Source organism: Erithacus rubecula, assembly GCF_903797595.1.
Source record: "Erithacus rubecula genome assembly, chromosome: 3".
Lineage (NCBI taxonomy): Eukaryota > Metazoa > Chordata > Aves > Passeriformes > Muscicapidae > Erithacus > Erithacus rubecula.
The window spans coordinates 36,245,056-36,265,919 of record NC_136689.1 but is presented as its reverse complement, the minus strand read 5'-3'; the positions used below and the strand labels follow the sequence as shown (position 1 = coordinate 36,265,919).

Here is a 20,864-nt window from a genome sequence, read left to right as displayed (position 1 = left end):
CATCCAAATTCTAGAGGGCTTTGTATAAGATTTAATCTAATAGTACAAATATTATTCTTAAAATACACTTGCACATTTATTAAATGAAAAAAATTTGCTAATAAAGCATGAAATAATAAAGTTATTTGCAAAGTAATGCATTAATTTTAATAGCAGTGCATATAAAAATCTTTTTTTAGCTTGACAGCATGAAGTAGCCATAATATATTTGGGACTGTGACAGGATTTGTGGGAGCTTTCTCCTTTGAAAGGCTGCTTCTGGCTTCGAATTTCAAACACTACCTTTTGTAGCTGGTGAACAAAAATAGTCCTCTTTCTTTTTGAAAAAATAAAAAAATATATTTTTATACGTCAACCTCACATTCAGTTAAGTCTTCAGTGATGGTCTTTGAAGGGTGTGTTTTATATTTTGCTTTTTTGGTTTGGGCTTTAGTTTTGGGCTGGGGTATTTTTGGTTTGTTTTTTACTGTCAGTTTTGCTGAGAAGTTGCTGATACCACTATTAGTAGTTAACTGTTCTTTGACAGAAGCTTTGACAAAATTCTAGTTTGAAATAGAAACTGGAAAAGTACAAAGCTACTGGGAGGAGAGTTCCATCCTCCCTGTTGCCTGAGATTTTTATTTTTTTTTCATGTGAAAGCAACATAAATTTAATAGAAAAATTAATGGTAGCAAGATATACTAAAACAACCTAATTTTGGTCTGAAAGTAATCTACTGTTATACAGTGATATACTGTATTCATTGAATTTGCATTGCTCTAGTACTTTATCCATTGTTTTCCAAGCATCATTCTAATTATAACTTTCTGTTTGGTCCCTCCTTGGATAATGTAAGTGGTACCCATTATTGAAAGGTAGTCTGTATTTGTACTAATACAGAGAATGCCAGTTTAGAAATGAGCCTGATTGCATGGTTCATTTTGTTCTCCTTTGTAGAGCCAGGCTGCGGCCCACTACAAAGGCACTAAACATGCCAAGAAGCTCAAAGCACTGGAAGCCATGAAAAATAAGCAGAAATCTGTTACTACCAAGGACAGCGCAAAGACTACCTTCACTTCCATCACTACCAATACCATCAATACCAGCTCTGACAAAACAGGTTAAGCGACAATCTTTGTTGGTTTCGTTTGGTTTGCTTTTGGTTTGGTTTGTATTTTTTTTTTTTTTAAATTCCATGTCTGTTTGGTTATGTGCTTGCCACATTGATTCATGCTCGATCCATCTTTCTGTGTGATACTGATTTCTTTAAGCCCTTTCAGTAGGCTGGAGAGAGTCTCATAGTCATGTAGCTGATTTCTCTTAGTGAAAAGAGGCTTGACATTCTTTTTACAATGGAATGCAATACTCATTACTTGATTAACATATCAACTGATCTAAACCTCCCGGTCTGTATGAACTATCTCTCTATCAATAATTATATATGGCGCATTTCTTTTAACCACAATGTAACAAATTGTACTATTTATGTCTAGAAGCCTCTTAGAAAGCATTATCAGTAAAAACCTAATTTCCATAAATTTCAAACATTGCATTATTTTTTTTAAAATGGCTATTGCATGGTTTTGAAATGGAAAAGAGCTGTATAACCTCTATTCCACAATCAGGTAAGTGCAATTGATGCCAATTATTCTGCTTAAAAGAGTCTTCATACTGAAATACTAGTGTTTGAATTATTTTGTGGGTAGAAGTTACTCCTTTGCAAATAAAATTTACATATTTTTTAAGTCAACAGGGTTTGGTTGACGTTGCATTTTAAATATGCAGCTATTGTTGGAAATTTCAAAGAAAGATTGTAAGGTCACTGAGAGGTACTCTAGGGTCTCACAAGGTGTGATTGCTCTTGTGTATAAAGGGATGCAGTTTGCATATTTAGGCATAACCAATCCCTCTCCCCAAGCAAGGCAAAAATAACCATGGGAAAAATAAAAAAGTCAAAGCTGTGGAACATCACAGATGTACCAACTGATGTTGAAAACTGCTCATTTGGAACCATTTCTGATCCAGTAAGTTTAGGATTATAACTCAGTATTATAGACAGCATGCACTTTTAATGGATATTTTTACCCTATTATAATGGGATGACTTTAAGAAATATCTGTTATATTGGTTTTGTCTTTGTTACCACAAGAAAATAAATTAAAATATTCTGAGAGATTTTGCATGATGAAAGAAATTAAGTGTGGAAGAATAGGAACAATGTCAAAAGTAATTTTGGGAAATAGGTGTTTCTAAATTTACAAATACTTTTAAAGGCTTCTTGTGCTATTACTTGTAGATATATTCAGAACAGGAAGGAGGATGTTTTGTGACAAGAGTGATTTATTATTTACCGAATATGATTTAAAGATTGAAGAAAATAACTGAAGAAAAGAAAGACCTTTTAGAGCTTTAAACTGTAATATTCAAAAGATTTTGTCTTATACTGTCTAAGTTTGAAAGATTTTCCAATGTGTCTTAAAACCAATCTCAGTTTTTCTATCAAGCTTTGAATTAGATCCCTGACAAGATATATGAGCTGTCCTGTATCCAAGGTCAGTAGTCTAAATCAGTTTTATATCAGCATAAGTAAGAAAATATAAGAAATCCAGCTGCACACATAAGCAATAGCTAACACTGGAGTTTCTTCAGCTATACACAGTGATTGTGAATTCCTAGATTCAATTCACAGAATGTCTGTAAGCATATGTCTATGTATACATAGACATATTATATGTTAGAAGCACTGACCTTAACAGGGTTCTAAAAGATGCATATTGATGTCAATTGACAAAAGACCAAAAGCCTTACAATTTCTTAAAATATTGAGAGCCATATTCAACTGCTGCCAAAAGCCCTATTCATCCAGTGGCATTCAAAGCAAGGCAGGCAGTTCTATCCAGATGCAGTTATTGCAGGTCAGCATTGATGTGACTGGCAATGGAATAAAATCTTTGGTGTAAATTATCCTTTGTCAAGCATGTATACATGGTGAAGGGGGGAAAAAAAATGGTAGCCAAAAGGATGAAATTTTCTGTCTACTATGACAAGTCAAAAATTTCATAAATTGGATTTTATTTCCTTTCTGGTGGTTCTTATGTCCTGTATTTGCTTCATAGAATTTTAAGGGCAAAATTATTCTGAACCTCAGAATTCACTGCACTGTGTGAGTTTCTGCATTTGGAATTTATCACTGTAAGAGTCAAGCATCCTGATAGTAATGCACAGTTCTCAGGAAATAGTTGTACTAATTAATATAATTCATAAATTAATGTTTCATAACTAGGCAAAAGTTATTAAGTTCATGTTCTTGTGACCATTTGGAACAAAAGATTTTTCTGCAGTGTTTTGGACCTGTCTGCTGAAGATTAATAGTTGATCCCAAATACACTGAGGATAGGGTCATGTACATATCACTTCTTATATATCATCTACAGCAGTGGTTAAATGGTGAATTGCATGTCAGTCACAGCACATTGGTCAGGACTTCAGATCACTGGCTCTGTGTACCCTTAGCACCTGCAGTAAACCAAATATTATCAGGAAATCTGGGCTGCTATGAAATAAGGATAGTGAAAAAATCACATAGTATACAAACTGATTCAAGAGCTAAAGCTAAAGTTTTGTTATGTTGCTTATTCTGGAAATGTTTTGTTGGTGTGGTGCCAGCATGTGTTATTGACACTGTGCAGCTCACAATATAATCTAACACCTTAAAACCTCTCACATATGATTCCTGTTGTTTAAATTATGTGTTAAAGAGAAAACATAAAATATGAGGTTATTTTGGGCATTCTGTGAAAGTCATTTTTTTCTTCCATTTCAACTTACTTTTAGAATTATTAGAAGATAATATCTTGAACGTGAGAAGTCTTGAGAACAATAAAATGTCATGAAGAGTTATGTTGCCAGTCATATAATGGCAATGCCACAGTCAAGATGTGAGAACTTTTTTTTCATATCTGCTATTTAACACACTTATTTCATCTGCATTTACCAATTTTTATGTTACATGGGTAGTCAGGACAGAAAAACAGAAAAAAAAGAGCATTACAAGGAAAAGCCTAATTTATGGCATTATACAAAACAGATATCTGTATTTCTTGATTCTCCAGTTCAGATGTGACAATAAAAATGCATTTTTTCTATATATTAACATATGTGCATACATATTCCCTGTAGTAAATTGTTAAACATCTTTGATAGTTTTGCAAATTGCTCCTCCTTTCTGAAAAGGTATGTTTTCTTCAAAAAGCTGCTTCATATCTTCAGCTGTAAGGACTGATACTTTAGAGCCCTAAATTATATTTAGATAGAGTGCATTCTTTCATTCTAATTAAAATACATGTCTAGTAAGGTTGTTGTTCTGCACTCGGATTCTTGGAAAATAGATTGAATTGCTAATATTGCATCCACGTAAAATTATGTCCCTCTAGTTGTTCCATACGTCTAATCTTTTCCAAAGCTATGTGAAGTTAAGCAGGACACTCTGCAACCACATTATCAGAAATTAAGTCTTAAAGATTTGGGCTGCTTTTATTTATTTATTTATTCATTCATCAGAATTATTGTTTATTTATTCACTATGAGTTAGATCATTTGGCATCAATGGAAAAGAAGGAATAGACCTTTCAAAGGGAAAAAAACATGTCATTAGGAACCATCAGTATGGCAAAGTCTTCAATGCTGCTTTTGAATGTTTTACACTATGCCTTGAAACCTATGTACTTAAATGCAATAAACAGCTCTCAAAAACAGACAAAAATATGATGAGCAGAAAAAGTGTGTATCTGGACCAAGGCACAGACAAGATCATCTATCAGCAGTACAGTCTTAACAGCTAAGAGACCTCTGTGCTGTCAGAGAACAAAATATTGGTGCCTGTCCTAAAAACCTTACAGCTTCACATAAGATGAGAAATAACTTAAGGAATAGACACTATAAATGTAACAGGAAGGTGTTGAAAGGAGTGGTAACATGAACGTGTTCAGGTTATAAGGACATCACCCAAGAAATGAAAATACTGAGAGATGGATTAGAAAGAAAAGGAAGAGGGTTGGGTTTTTTTCAGATACTAAACATGTGTGGGTAGCAGCATTTGCAAAAGCATAAGATCTCTATTTTTTTTTTTCACTGACTCATATGAAAATTCTTCTGTGTAAAAATTTTGGTTTTATTACCCCTTTACAATTTATTGTTTTTCTTTTTGTCTAAGAAGTGATGGGATATTTCTGGTCAGCAGATGGAACTCACTCCTGAAATAGCAATTTCAGTCCAGTTGGGATAATTATGAAATTGAGAGCAGTTGGAGTGGGAGAGAAGAGTCATTTAGGCAAGGTCTTGGACATAAAAGTGAAGGCAGAGGGGAGAAAGCAATCGGAAATGATGTGGTAATTCAAGGTAAACTTTTCAAGAGGAAGAAAGGTAGATGGCATGAAATGGAAAGGTTTAGAAAGACATGTAGGAGTTATGCAGCCAAAATACCAGAGGATTACAGAATTTTTGAGGTTCTGGGAAGGGACATAATTATGGATGTCTGAAGATTGACAAGGACATCCCTACAGGTCAGAGCAGAGTCAGCCTGAGCAGGATGTTGAGTATATTTTTCAGTTGAGTTTTGACTATCTTGAGTATATCTTTCAGTTGAGTTTTGAGTATTTTTTGCTGGGCAACCTTATGGTTTGACCACCCTTAAAGAAGAGCAAAGAAGTTTTTCTTGTGTTTCAGTCCAATGTCTTGTATTTCAGTTTCTGGCTGTTGTGCCTTTTCCTGTCACTGGACACCAATTGAAAGAGTTTCTGTATTTTATATTCCCTGACCTCATCAGGTATTTATTTATATACACTGCTGGTTTATCTTTCAAGTGGTGCCCTCCAGGATTCCAAGTCCTTTTTCACAAAGCTGCTTTCCAGATTCTTAGCCTCCAGCCCAGACTGATGTGCAGGTCTATGGCTTCCCAGCTGTGGGACTTTTGTGCTGTCCTTCATTGATTTTCAATGGACTTCTGTTGTGCAATTTCTCCAGTCAGTCCAGGTCCCTCTGAATGGCAATCCATCCATCTGATGTATCAGGCCCTCCTCCCGATTTTTAATCTGCCGCAAACTTGCTGAAGGTGTCCATTGTCTGGACATAAGTGAAGGCGAAAAAGCATTGGGCAATATTGGTAAAAATGTTAGTCCCATTCAGATACAACTTCCCATGCATCATGTTCTGCCCACTGTCTTTTCCTACTGTTTGGCATAACCAAGAAGAACCTGGCTCCATCCGCTTGGCACCCACCCTTCAGATGCACATAGACATTGATGAGGTCCCCCTCAGTCATCTCTTCTTGAGGCTGAACTGGCCCAACTGTCTCAGCTGTTCCTGGTAAGGGGGATGCTCCAGTCTCTTGAATCATCTTTGCTGCCCTCCTCTAGACCCTGTCCAGGAGCTCCATGTCTCTGTGTACTGAGGAGCTCAGAACTGAACACAATGTTTCATATGTGTTTTCACCAGGGCTGAGTAGAGGGGCAGGATCACATCCTTTGCTCTGCTCTTTGTAATGTGCCCCAGGACACCGTGGGTGGCCTCCTTGGTCCCCAGGATGCACTGTTGACTCATGGAGAGATTTTTGTACACCAGGACCCTCAGGTTGATTTTTGAAGTGCTGCTTTCAGCTTGTGCTGATGCATGGGGTTATTCTTCCCCAAATGCAGGACCTGCATTTGCCTTTATTGAATTTCAGAATTCTTCTCTGCCCACCTCTCCCACCCATTGCAGTCCTTCTGATGGGTTGCACAGCCCTCTGAGGTATTGGCCACTTCTCCCAGCTTTGTGTCATCAATGATATTATTGGGGAGGCATCTGCCCTTTAATCCAAGTCACTGAGGAACAAGTTGAACAATACTGTGGCCAGTATTGAACACTGGGAACACCAGTAGTGACAGGCCTCCAGTCAGACCCTGTCCCACTGAATATAACTCTGGTTTAGCCAGTTCTCAATCCTTCCCACTGTCCACTCATCCAGTCCACTCCTCCTGAGTTTGTCTACGAGAATGTTGTAGAGAGAAGTGTTGGAAGCCTTATTAAAGTCAAGGTAGACAATAACTGCTGCTCTCCCCTCACTTACCCAGGTACCTGTTTCACAGCAGAAGGCAGTCAGGTTGGTCAAGCATGATTTATTTATCTTCAGTGAATCCATACTGACTACTCCTGATCAGCTTCTTGTCGTCCATGGGATAGGGAGAGCCTCCAGAATGAGGGGCTTCATCACCTTTCCAGGGATTGATGTGAGGTTGACCAGCCAGTAGTTCTCTGGGTTCTCCTTCTTGCCCTTTTTGAAGACCAGGGTGACATTTGCTTTCTTCCAGCCTTCAGGCACCTCTCCTTTTCCTCATGACCTTTCAAAGATTGTGAGCAGCCTAGCAATGGTGTTCTCTGGCTCTCTCAGCACTCATGGATGCATCCTGCCAGGGTCCATGGACTTGTGGATGTCAAGTTTGTTTAGGTGTTCTCTGACCCAAGCCTCCTTTGACCAAGGAAAAAGTCATCCTTCCAATACTCTTTATCTCCTAGGTCAGAGATTCTGATTTTGGTTTGTTTGTTTATTTCATGAGTGAGCATGTCCTTATTAGACCATTGGGTCTCTTTCAGGTCTCTAGTAAGGAGTCTAGGAGCTCTCTGTTGTTAGTAGGTACTGCTTTATTTAAGGTTCAGAATTTCTATCCTAAATTGTAGGGAGAAGTTTTCAAACACAGTGCTCAAATGAAAACTTGTTTGTGTGAATATTTATTGATGGAAAGCTTATAATTGACTTGTACTTCTATTTATATTAGTATGTTTCTGCATGTTTGATTACAATAGTTGCCCTTCTCTGAGCAGTACTTACCTGTTATTTCCTCCAATGCCATGCATTAACACACTTTCCTTGTTTTCTTTTATCTTTTAATGTGTTACATTAGTTCTGTACACAGATGCATCTGTGAAGCTCCTGGTTCAATTCCAGAACGTGTAATAGAAAGGAAGTCCTATTTAAAAATAATTTTCCTCATATCTTAGCTTTCCTTATACTTTCAATTTCATTTTATCTCCCTTACATTCAGCTGTTTGTAATAAACATACATTTTGGAAATGGCTAGGATTTCATGCTTATGATGATTTTCCTATATTAGAAAATACTGGATTATTTCTGGTATTTCTTGGTGTATCTACCCTATTTTATTATTATATTTATTATTTTTTCTCTACAAATTACTTCTTTAATCCTGTGGTCCTAATGCCAAACTACCCTAACTTTTCCTTTTATAATGAAAGCTTAAGAAGATATACTGCTGTATTTATGATATTAGCATTGTCTATTTATTAGACAATGTTAACAAATGTTATTATCCATTTTATAGGCAGCAGATTTTCCTGTAATCTTTTCTAACTAAAAGAAATTCTATTTCTAGCAATAATACTTATGTCAGCTGTATTTAAAATTTAAAATAGTATGTAATACTATTTCAAATCTGCTGATGTACACAGAAACAATTTACTGTATGATCCCAGTGTTCAATTTGCTCTTACAGCTTAGGTTGTGGGTAGCCTTGTATATGTAATTATTATATTAAGGATGTTTAATGTAGGAGTTTAATTCAGTGCAGTCTTTTTGTTTAACTTAGCTGTTTTGTCTCCATATGGTTTATTTTATCATAAAGTATGCTTTTGTTTTGGCAAGTGATTTCTTCAGATCATTTCAGCATTGCTTAGGGCACAGCAAAATTAACAGGCTAATTCTGGATTCAGGCTTGTGAGATACTGGATGTAAATTGTTTTTCTTTGCAAGTCAATGTTTTAGTACACATCAGAATGGAGCAATGACCTTGAAGTTTGAATTTATAAGGGTTTTTACCTCATATTTACTTGGTTATGGTATTGTGCATGGGACATTTGAAAGTGGCAAATGTGAAATAATAAAGGAGAAGCAATTGCTTGGTGATTAGCAGAACACAGATGAATTTCAAAGCAAGCTATAGGTCTTCATGGATCACTTCCCAATCAGCCAATTCCTAAAGTTGAACAGTTTCTTTTTTAAATTTTGTTTGAATGAAAAATCTTTAAAAGAAACTGTAGTCTGAAAGAGATATTCTTATTTTTTAATTCTCTTGTCATTTATTTGGAAATTAGAAATTACAATTTCCCAACTATCAATTGTCTTTATCACATGCCTGGAAAATTCGACCCAAACCAGCAAAATATAACCATGCAATGCCCTCTTTCACTTTAAATTATCTATGCTTTGACTTTTCCATACTTCAGACAATCTGTAGCTAACTGCAGCACTAAATGTTATCAGCATTCCACAGACTGTTGTACCAATTTTGTATTAGAGCTTGATGGTAATTTGGAAGACAATAGCTTCTCTTTTGATCTCTGTGTAGAACTAGAGCTTTTTCTTTCTTTCAGAGTGTAGCTAAATGACGATATAAAAATTACAGTAATTTATGTGTGCCTCAATTGATCGTGAAGGGAAAATAAAATCTTTCTTTGCTTGCATCTACGTATGCTGAGAGCTTCATCATATGAACACCATGTGTTTTGTGTGGACCCAGCTGCTTTTGATTGTGATTGCCTTCACTGCAATTTTATGCTTCAATAATCCTACAGTTGGAAACTGCTGTCAGTCACAACATCTGTATCAGCCTATTGAATCCGGATCAAAGTCCAATACTGACAATGGTATTGTTCAGAGCTCTGAAAAGCCTTTTCCATTGAAATATTAAGTAGAGTTTCATTCTAAGGGAAAAGTCAGCTTGACTGCTGCATGCCCAAAGTAGTAACTTTGAAATCTTGAGAGTACTCTTCTGTTTGTTAGGTGTCTGTTTATAAGTTATTCATCAATGCTGCTTCAAATCAAGCACCATAGCACTTATCTGCTGGATGACACATTCTGCATGGTGTGTTTTGTTGTTATGTTGGGAAGGGCATTGACACTGTCTAAGAGGGTGGGTCTGAAGAGGCCTCAGTTCTAGCCATCAGCATTTCAAAAACATCATTGTAATCCTAGATTTCCTTTTAAGTTTTTACTGCAAAACCTCAGGTTCAGAAGCCTGTTACTATTGAGTATTTGCATGGACTAATTTGAAACGGAGTTATAACTTCATGATCCAATGCTCAGATATATGGGGAATTTTTCCAAGTATTTTTCAAATGAGAGGGTCTATTTTGAGTGCAACAAAAAGTAGGTCTTCATTCGAGTGATCCATCTTGTTTCGAGCTGACATCATACTAGCTGGACATGACAAAATTAGGAGGTAGTTGATTATCTGTTGAGGACTGGATTTGTTTTGGGGGAGATGTTTTTAAGTCAAGAGCAATGAAATCTCCAAAGATGCTTTGTTCTTGCCATGCTTTAATCAAGAAAACTGGAGAGTGTGGTTAAGGGTATGAGTAAATGTACTGTGCTGAATGTTGGAGCCATTGCTATATGATCCCCTCATGGCACCATTCAGAGGAATCTAAAGACAGCCATAGCTGCAAGAGTTATATTAATAAATGTAGGGGAATCAGCTTTGCTCAGTCATTGGCATTTCATTTGCCATTCATGTGACAAGAACTCGGTGCAACAGAAATAACTTTTTCTAGAAACAGATTATTCTATGTACATATAGTAAGTGTTTTCAGAAAGAGGCCAAAAATGAGTAGTATTAAATTCTGTTGTAAGAATGGGAAGAATAATTTAATTTAAACAATTCTATTTATTCTGTCTTCCAATTGGTATTGGACAACTTTCAATAATGTGTTTAAAGTCTGTGCAGATCAGTGATTTTTTTCCTCTGCTAGAGAGCTCTTATAGGTGAAATTCTTCCCTACTGTGTCATTCTTTTGTTAAAATATACCTTTCATTCTGCTGTATTAATGGAGTTAGACATCATAAATATTCATTTTATATTTGGTACCAATCAAAGAAAGTAAGTATTTGGCAGGACCAAAGACTTTCTGTCTTCCTGCCATTTTCCCCCTTATCCCTGAAGAAAAAAAAAAAAATTACTGTGTTTTGAATTAGTGAATATATGGCAAATTACAAAAAATCGCCTAACTTCTAGTTGTTTTAATGTTTGATAGCACTGCACTTGTAACTCTTCTAAATAAGCCAAAAATTAGGCTAAAGTTTTGTAAGCCATCATCACCCTCTGCAAATATCAAGTTATCCTGAGACAAAGCATGGCTGTGGCTGTGATATTTGTTTGAGGAGGAAAGCAAACATGCAGTTAGTCTTCATGCACCTGACCTCTGCTTCTTAGACCTAATGTAGTTTTCCATATGCTAAGTAGTTTGCTTATGGGTTAAAGTTCAGGCAGGTCACACCTATAATTTCAGAATAGGTATGTTCAGAGTGTCTTATTCTCAAGATTCATATAGGATTTCAAACATTTGGAAGAATTATTCTGTGTTTCTCCTCTCATCTGTGTACATTTTGTACTCCACTGTGCTATATCTAATGAAAATCTCTGTATTACAGCTCTTGTTTTAAGGCATGTCCATAATTGAATTAGAATAAAAGGAGCTAGAAAAATTTGTGTAAATTGAAATTAAGAACTACAAAATAGTATTATAGGAAAAAAAAAAAAAAAGATACAAGAATAAATATAGACTCATTAAAGGAAAAAAAAGCACTTGTTAGAGTAACAGGACCAAGGAACTGTGTCTTAGATTTGGAAGGGGACAAATGGCAGTTTATTCATGTAAACTTAATGATGATGTTGATGTTTTAATTCTTTCTATGCTAATGGTAAGATTTAATATATTTAACCAGAAGTACTAAATTAGACAATGGATCAGGAAAACTTGCATATGGTTTTAAAAGAAGCAGATAAAGAGCATCCTGGATAAGCTGTTATGTTTTTCTGTTCATTGTAGACACTGTAGAAAATCCAGAGGACTAGAAGAAAGCTAATATGTCAATATTCACAAAAGGTAAACAGGATGAATCAAGTACTTGTGGATCTATCAGCCTGACACTAATCTCACGAAAAATAAAGCAGCAGTTGGCAGGGAACTAGAGTACTGAAGTAAATGAGTTCAATTATATAATGATAATGAATATGAATTGAGAGAATGTTATACTTTCCTACCTAAATTTTTTTTATGAGATTAAATATTTGATTAATAAAAGGTAAGGTAATGAGTGCTTTGTGTTTGCATTGCTCTAGAAAGTGCAGAACTTAAAAATTTTCTAAGATACTGGAATACAATGGAATTAATATGGAACATATTAAGTGAATGTAAGCCTGCTAATTGTAGGCCTTGGAATGCAATATTGAGATACAAATTGGTGTAGAAATAGTCCATTGAAATCCTTCTGGAATAAAGTCTTAACTATAATATAATCTTACATCATCTGTTACCTGCAATCAATTATAAAGTCTTTACAAATGGCACAAAAACTAGAATTTTTGGGCAAGTAATAAGTATGAGCTGTAGATTCAGTGCAATAAATGCTTTTAAAGCAGTAAAGAACCAAATGGAATTTATTGAAAAGCTGGGGGGACTTCATGTGAAGATGAAGCTGACTTGGGAGCACATGGCTAAATACCTGCTACCCAGGAACCACTGGTGTATTGACATTTTCAGAGAGCTTTGTGGAACATAAACTTTTTTTGATCATCATGGAAGGTTGTAAATATTTTTAATTATCTTCTTACTGGAAATAATTATTTCCCAAAGAATTTCATCAAATAGAATGGAAATTTGAGGAAGATCTAGTGCAATTACTTATAAATGGTTTAATAGTGAAAGACCTAATGAGACAGATGCATTCAACTTGAGTATTTATCAAAGAGAATTTGAGAGATATTATGATTACAGTTCATAAAAATTAGCATGAAGAAACCAATCTATAGTAAAACAACCCCTATTATTTGGGATATGTGCCAGTATACAAAGATTGTGAGTGGGAAACTGTTGACCTTATTGCACAATCAAGATAAAAGTTGTATAATCGTCAAAGGGATTTTAATATATACAAAATTTCATGTGAAATTCTGGTATTCATTTGAATGAAGCTACTAGGTTTAACTCAGGAATCAATAATGAATGTCCTCTGGAAAATGTCCTGGTTTACGTCATTGTAAACTGTGGACATAAATATTTCGGGCTTCAAATGAATCTTTTTTTTTCATTATCACACACAGAAAATAAGGTTTTGCTCCTTAGAGGCTGCAGATCTTGTGTATTATACATTTGAGACCTTCTGTAATGAAATCCTCCAAGTAGCAAGTATTATAGTACTTCAATTGAAACATGAGACAAATTTATTTGACTTCAATCAAATGACATACATTATCAAATCTCAAAAACTGATTCTTGAAGTAAGTCCTGCTAAGGTCATACAATTTATTTTTTTTCTGATTTTTGTATAGGACTGGACAAATGAATAGTGCTTGATTAAGTAAAACTGTAGAAAATCATAGTTGTTGGTGTAGTTTTGTTTGAAAAAACAAAAGCTTTATGGAGAATAGCTGACCATATCCTCTCTCAGTGTCATTAATTATGTCACAAAATTGACTCCAGATAACTGAAGATGTTTTATTTCTCTGGAAGACTGATTTCTTTCCACTAGTATACCTACTTTAATTTGTTGGGTTTTTTCCTATCATTGCTAAATTTTTAATTGAGAATGAAAATTCATGTTTTAATTCCCACGTTGTATACTTTCAGGTATTCTCACTACTTCTTTCAATCAGAATTTAGTACTGCTTCCACTTACTTGTTCTACATCCTTGTTCCACCTCTAATTAGTTTTAGGACCTCTAATAAGCATTTTAGAAGATTCAGAAGGATTTACTTATTTAATCCAGTAGATCTGCACTGATCAAAGCATAGGCAGTTACATTACTTTGAGTAACCCATGTTTCCAGCTAAGTATTAGAGAGAAAGCAAATTTAAGAAATCAGACTTCTTTTTATCATATTTTTCAAATTATCTTATTTGAAAATAACCATTTTCTTAAATTAGATCACTCAAAAGAACTCTTTAGTTCATTCACCTTATCAGAGGATTCCTGAGTGCTGCTATGCAGTTTCAATCACTTCCTTTGCTATACTTTGCTTTTTGCTATTTCTGGTTCATATTCTGCTCTGTTAATTTAATAGCTGCAAGTTTCTAGCATTGCCTGAAAGTTGCATCAACAGATTATCCACTACCAGCTATCCAGTTGAATTGGCTTGAAGCAGTTGCCCTTAATAAAACCAATATTTCCCAGCAGGGAAAATGCCTCACTTTTTTCCTGCATCCACATATCAGAAAATATCAGCAGCTATTGATGACAATACATAGGGAGCTTGAAATACGTGGCAGATCTAGCCAATCTGGCTTTATTATTGCTCTTCCTACACGTGCTTTGTGGCTGCTAGTCCTTGTTATGGCACCAGACACAGGGCAAGGGCAGTGGCTGGGAGAAGGCTTAGTGCATTATCTCCCTCCCAGAGTATGGCTGGTGTGAGCAAACTGCAGCAGCACGATTTAATAGATTGGTCGTGGGGCACTTCTGGTGTGTGTGTGCATAGGGTGGCAATGCTCACAGCCTGGGGAGCCCTCTGCCTGGGCAAAGCTTCTGTACAAATCAATAGCATGGCTGGCAGGATCTCATCATGTCAATCAGCTCTTTTATTTCAAACTGCTAAGATTTGGGAACTTCTAATGATAACAATCGGCTTTGTTACTGCAAGTTTATGACTGACACTTCCCTCGTGAAAATTTATATGCACTAATCTACCAGATCCATCTACAAGATGGATTCACCACAGGTCAGGTTTTTGTTTAAGTGTTGATAAATTCAGCATGATACCTGGGTGGTCAGATACTTATTTATGAAAATAAAGAGGGGAAATAAAAGGGCTTTCATTCCTGCTGCTTTTTGCTCACTGTAGTTTGCCTGCCATAGGTGTGTGTTTTGTACTGGGGCTCCTGCTTCAAATATCACCACATTACTGCGTGGAAAAAGTGAATTATACCCATGATGAACAGAAAAACAGCATGGAAACTACTGAAGTAGAAGTTCATCCTTACAAAACAGATTAGGAGGGCCATCCTCTACTTGCACAAGGGCTCCATCAGTTTTTCAAGTTTTTGCAGATATCTGAATGCCTTCTTGATTCAAAGTCAGGGGATCTGTTTAAGGTCAAGTGTTTAAAAGGCAAATATCCATCCAGCTGAATATTCAGACTACATAATTACTTATATGTAGTTACTTAACTAATGTGTTTGGTTAAATTTAAAGGATGCTTATCCAGCCTGCAAATTAAAACCTTTAGTCATCACTCTTCTGTTGATGATAATTTTTCAGTTTTAACATTTGTTTCACTGCACAAAATTTGAGAGTCTCATCTTTCTTTTTCCTGTGCCAGGGGATTCTTCATGCTGTCCACTGTGATGGCAGTTCACAAATGCCAAGTTGTTACTGTGCTGCCTTTTAATTACCCAGGGTTTTTTTTTTTTTTGTCTAGCTCCAAACAAGGTCCCTGGTTGTCTTCTTTCACAACTGTGGAGCTTGCTTCATAACTGTCATCCACTGTCATTTTGGTTTAAGCTTTTCACAATTCCTAGCTCACTTTAAACAAAGGAAGAAAATTAATGGAATTTTGAATTAGCCAGTCCTACTAATTGGCACTAACAGTGTGGTTGTCAACTGCTACATTTTTGTTGATCAGTAATAGTCTTGAAGAACCATCTGTAACTGGAAATCTGTCTCATTGTTTCCTTCAGGTAAGAGTCTTTACAGTACTTTAAAGAGATTTTTAAAAATGCAAAGCTTCACTTTACAGGACACTTCAAAGTAAACCTTTGAAATGAGAATACTCAGGGGAAAACAATCCAAGTGTTGTGGATACTAATCTGGTTCATGCAGAGTGGGTCATTATATTTTGCATTATCTTCAGTCTCTGCCTGTATTTCTCTAATTGAGTTTGTTACTGACTGCTGTTTATGAGAGGAAAAAAAAAATAATAAAGCCAATCAACCAAGCAACTGCCAATCTCAACGAACAAACTCGAACAAACCCAACAGCCAAAGCAGAAAGTTGGGAAGAACAGTTTCTCTTTTCCTGCACCTAAATGCAGCTGTGCTACTTAAAACTTAGTGTTTTTCTCTTCCTCATGTGCTGTGGACAGGACACTGAACAAGTCAAGGTACCTGTCATTATGGACCTCATGAGATATATTGCTGGCATCTCTAGCCTTACATATCTGGGAGTTCATTTATCTTCCTTTAGCAGGGTGTCACCATGCTCTGAGCTGCAGCTATTGTGTGCACATGTGCTTTATGGTTGGCAGGGAGCTCTTTCCAGGGCCTGAGCCCACCTTTTACCTGCCTAGTCCTTCAGTACAACTTTCAAGAACATGCTTAATATTTTGAAGATCCTTACTGTATACTTAAGCAGCATCTGAATCAAGAGACAGGATTTGATATCTTACCAGAGGAAGGAAGTTTTGTGGTACATGTGATTTGGGTGTTTTTTTGGGGTTTTTGTGGGTTTTTTTTTTTTTTAATTTTTGTTTAGGTTTGGTTTTTTAATCTCTGATTATGTGAACTGAGCCAAGGCATTTATTTTTAGTATTCATAGTTAACATATTACTAACTGCTTCATCTCTTTGTCTGAAAAATTCATTATTATTTGTTTTACTTTAAGGGTTTTTTGGGGGTATCTGACCTGAATATCTGAAGTATTTAAATGTAGTATTTTAAGTATTGGCAATAAATTTCATAAACTGACCATAACTGTTAGAAAACATAACTGTTTGAAAACATTTGTTACTTGCAGTAACAAAGCCGATTGTTATCATTAGAAGTTCCCAAATCTTAGCAGTTTGAAATAAAAGAGCTGATTGACATGATGAGATCCTGCCAGCCATGCTATTGATTTGTACAGAAGCTTTGCCCAGGCAGAGGGCTCCCCAGGCTGTGAGCATTGCCACCCTATGCACACACACACCAGAAGTGCCCCACGACAAATCTAGTAAATCGTGCTGCTTTCACAGACAGTTTAAAAATTTTCTTAGTTTAGTTGAACTTCGGTGTGATCATCACCCAAGAGCCTTCCAGAAGTTGAATTTGGTTTGAAGTTGTATGGTGTGGATGGGGAAAGAAGATGCATCTCTGTGGTACTGGATGGTTGAGTGGTGTCAGAATAATGAAACTGATACCCCAAATTCTTCTTTCAGATATGAACAGTTGTGGTTTTGTAAAAGAGTTGTTCTTCACCAACCTATTGTTTTTTTGTTTCTTTTTTTTTTTTTTTTGCTTAGAAAAACCATTTCATATGGGAAATAATAACCCATGGTAGTGGGGTTGGAACTAGAGAATCTTTAAGGTCCTTTCCAACCTGCTCATCCTATAATTCTCTAAGTCAAATAACATTTATTGTTTGGAACACATCTTTACCCTCTTTTAGCTGCTGACTAGGGAAGTAATAGTGTGATCTACAGAAGATTTCTCTTTCATCTTAGGAAATTAAAAGTTCTGATAAAGTAACACAGGACTTTATTAGCAATGCAGTCATATACCGTTTTTTTTTTATTGTTTTCACACTTTATTGCAAAAGCTTGCCTGTCTTCTAGATCAGACATATTACAATGTCAAACACAGTTTCTAGCTTTAAAAAAGAAATGCTGAAACTCATCAGAGTAGAGTTATTAATAGCCTATTTTTGAAGTTTTGTAAATGTAAAGAGCATGTACCCTGAAGAAGAATCCTTAAAAATTTACTGCTGAAATTAATTTAATCAAGAGTTTCAGAATGGAATGTGTGTTTTGAGTGGATAGAAAAGTTTTGATTACCATTGATAGAATTTGGCAAAATGTCAGGAAGAGGTTTAAAGAGAATTTCCCCAGTGGCCATTGTATAAGTGCATATTTACCATTCATCACTTGTTGATATAGAATTATGAGTTGAATAAATAGGGAATTTCTGGCTAATAGAATGGGTTGTCCAATTTCAATTCAAATGAATTATGTTACTAGCAGATTGATTGGCACTAGGATTATCAAAGTGGGGGAAAAAAACCCAGAAAGCTGAGACTCTTTCACATATGCAAAAGTGGGAGGAAAACCCAGTGGAATTGAGGGAGGAATTCCTGAAGTTCCAGTTATGAGTTAGGAGGTTGCAACATTACCTATGGTATCTGTGTTGTTCAGAGCCCCAGAAACCACCAAAGGAAAACTATGAAGAACTTCAGAATTTAGATAAAGTATAGAAACTGCCTGTCTGGTATTTATATTCCTCTTTTTTGTATACCTCCCAATGGATTCAAGTCAAAAATGGATCTGGGGCACTTGTTCTGTGCCATATCTTCTGCCAAACCATGCATATTTCTGAGTCTATAGAAGAAGTGGCTGTGGCTTCTCTTAGAAGGAAGGTTTACCAGCCCTCACAAATCCCAACAATGACAACTTTTATACAAAGAAAATAACAAATGTAGCATGGTGTGGCAAAGTGAATCATCTGCTTTAAAATGGTGTTACAAAGCATTCTTGTTTTCCTCTATTCAGTCTCTGTGTGTAAGTTTTCATGAGGTTGTCAACATGCTTTGCTGTGCATCATGAACTTATTAGTTCTTCAACTGATATACAGTCTGAATTTCAAACATTGGACTATAGGTAGTCAAACAGATTTATTGCTTCAATTAATTACCTGTTTGATATGAGACATATTGATATCAGATATCAATATATCTATTGATATCAGAAATGAAAATATTTCCCTGAATATGCAAAGATGAGTTGGCGTTTGGGTTTTTAGAAAGCAGCGTTTCGAACTATGCCTCTTTTTATAAATGAACATGGCAAATATTTATCTGGACAACTCTGGCACCCAGGCTATTAAAATATATCATACTAATGTCTCAGAAAACAAGTAATTGAGAGTTGATTCTAGTGTTCTTGGTGCCTATTTTTGGCAATTCTGCCTGCAAACAAAGTAGACTCAGCAATTATAGGGAAAAAATATTAGTTGAACAATTCTACAACAACCTAGTTTTTAGTGTTTGGATCTGAGTGAATTAATAAACATATTTATAAAGTTGAGCTGTGATTATGATACAATTTCTTATAAAGGCTGAATTGTGGATTCTACCGTGTTACATTAGGGTACTGTAAATATTGGTGGGTTTTTTGTTTTTTGTTTTTTAATGAGTATCTCTGCAGTATGACCTTTCAAACTAATGTGATTACCTATATATGTTGCAGTATTTGACTGTCATTTGTGGTAATACATCACTTACATGTTTGCTGAAACTTCAGGCCCTATTTATCCAGTCAAACATTGTAACAATTGTGGAAAGCAGTAGAAAACCTGACAGCCAGATTCATTCTGACTGCTGTCCTAGAGTACATATGGATAAGGAAATTTCACGACCAAGTCATCTCCTAAGGAGGAAAAATCTGTATACTTTAACATAAAATAGAGATTACATCCCTCTCCAAACCAAAATATCATAACAATTTTTAAAATTTTAAAATTCCTGAAAGGATTGTATTGGTTCAGTTTTTCACATAGTCTAGCACTCCAAGTTGAGCATTGGAATTATTCTGACTGATGTGTAGTTATCAAAACCTGCATTAGCAAAAAGATTGGATGAAAAAAGAACAGGGCAAATTCAAATAAAAAAGAAAATCTTTGTATTAAAGTAACAGCAATTATCAGAAGTTCTGCTTGTATTAATATTGTCTGAGCACATTATAAAGCATTTGTCATAGCTAATGCATTCCTGTCAAATCAAGCAATATTAGAGGAGGACTTTTATAATGAATATTAATATAAGAGACAGCCATAAGTGAAGTAAATTATAGAGGCATACAAATTTAGTGTTAACTGCTACAGCAAATAGTCTTCCACTGTAAATCAATTTCTTTTTCTAATGTTAATACAGAATTAGGCCACTTGGTAATCATCTGAAAGTTGCTGAGCATTGATATGACTTTTCAAGTACTTTGCTCATGTGTCTAACTAAATTAAAAGTCATATTCAGGAAAATGAGTTTACAGTCTTTGCACTCATCAATTGTGCTCTTTCTGCTCTGTACTCAAATTCCATTCACACATCAGAACACCTCTCTGCTGTTCACCCATCCATGACAATTCAGGCAAGTTAAGAATAACTACAAGAATTACCCCTCTATGTCAGAAATAGATGAATGTATTTAAATTTTAGCTGTCTGGTTTTATACAGGTTGTGAAAATGCCAGGATTTTTTGTTGTTTGTTTGCTTTTTAAATTCAAGATTCTTTGTTTTTAACTGTAACTGTGAAAATATGCATCTGGATTTGTATTAGGACTTTTTCCTTGATCTCAAATTAGATGGATGATGTTTTGGATTAGGAAGTGAAAGAAAGACTTTGGCACATTAATTATTACATGCATTAAGCTGTGCTTCATAATTTTACCAATATATTGCTTTTGTTTTGGGTTTTTTTTGCGAATTAGTCGGGTTGGGGGAGGGGTTCTGGTTAACATTAATTAGCAGCTAACATCAAAACAGCACCCTTACAGGGAAATTCTTTTCCAGGGGAATGGTGACTTTCTGTGGATATTATTTGGAACATTTTGTCAGTACCAAAAAACTTATTTAGAATTTTAATAAGTACATAATAAATACAAAGACTGTTCCCAGTAACATTTAACAATGCTACAATCTTATTTTCTACTAGTTTAAGTTGAAATACAAATGTATTTTTCTTATTGGCTTTTGATAGATGATGACAGTCTCACTTTTGGAGTTTTGAAAGCAATTACCATATGGCTTTTTTGTTGTTGTTATCATTGTCATAGTGCTTTGATGGTTAATGATTCATCTTCTATAATAAAAGCAAAAATTGGCAAAGGTCTGTTTAGAATGTGTCATTAATTAGCTTTAAATGGTTGTATTATTTTGAT

The 20,864-nt window shown here is 35.4% G+C and overlaps 1 protein-coding gene across 4 annotated transcripts in view; it reads left to right on the top strand.

The window, feature by feature from the left end:
• Positions 1-20,864, top strand: part of ZNF385D (zinc finger protein 385D) — a 405,889-nt gene that overhangs the window by 339,829 nt on the left and 45,196 nt on the right. For all 4 annotated transcript variants that reach the window (XM_079300352.1, XM_079300353.1, XM_079300354.1 and 1 more), the window contains one exon: positions 937-1,099. In XM_079300352.1, the coding sequence (XP_079156478.1) occupies positions 937-1,099 (163 nt within the window). The remainder of the gene's footprint in view (positions 1-936; positions 1,100-20,864) is intronic.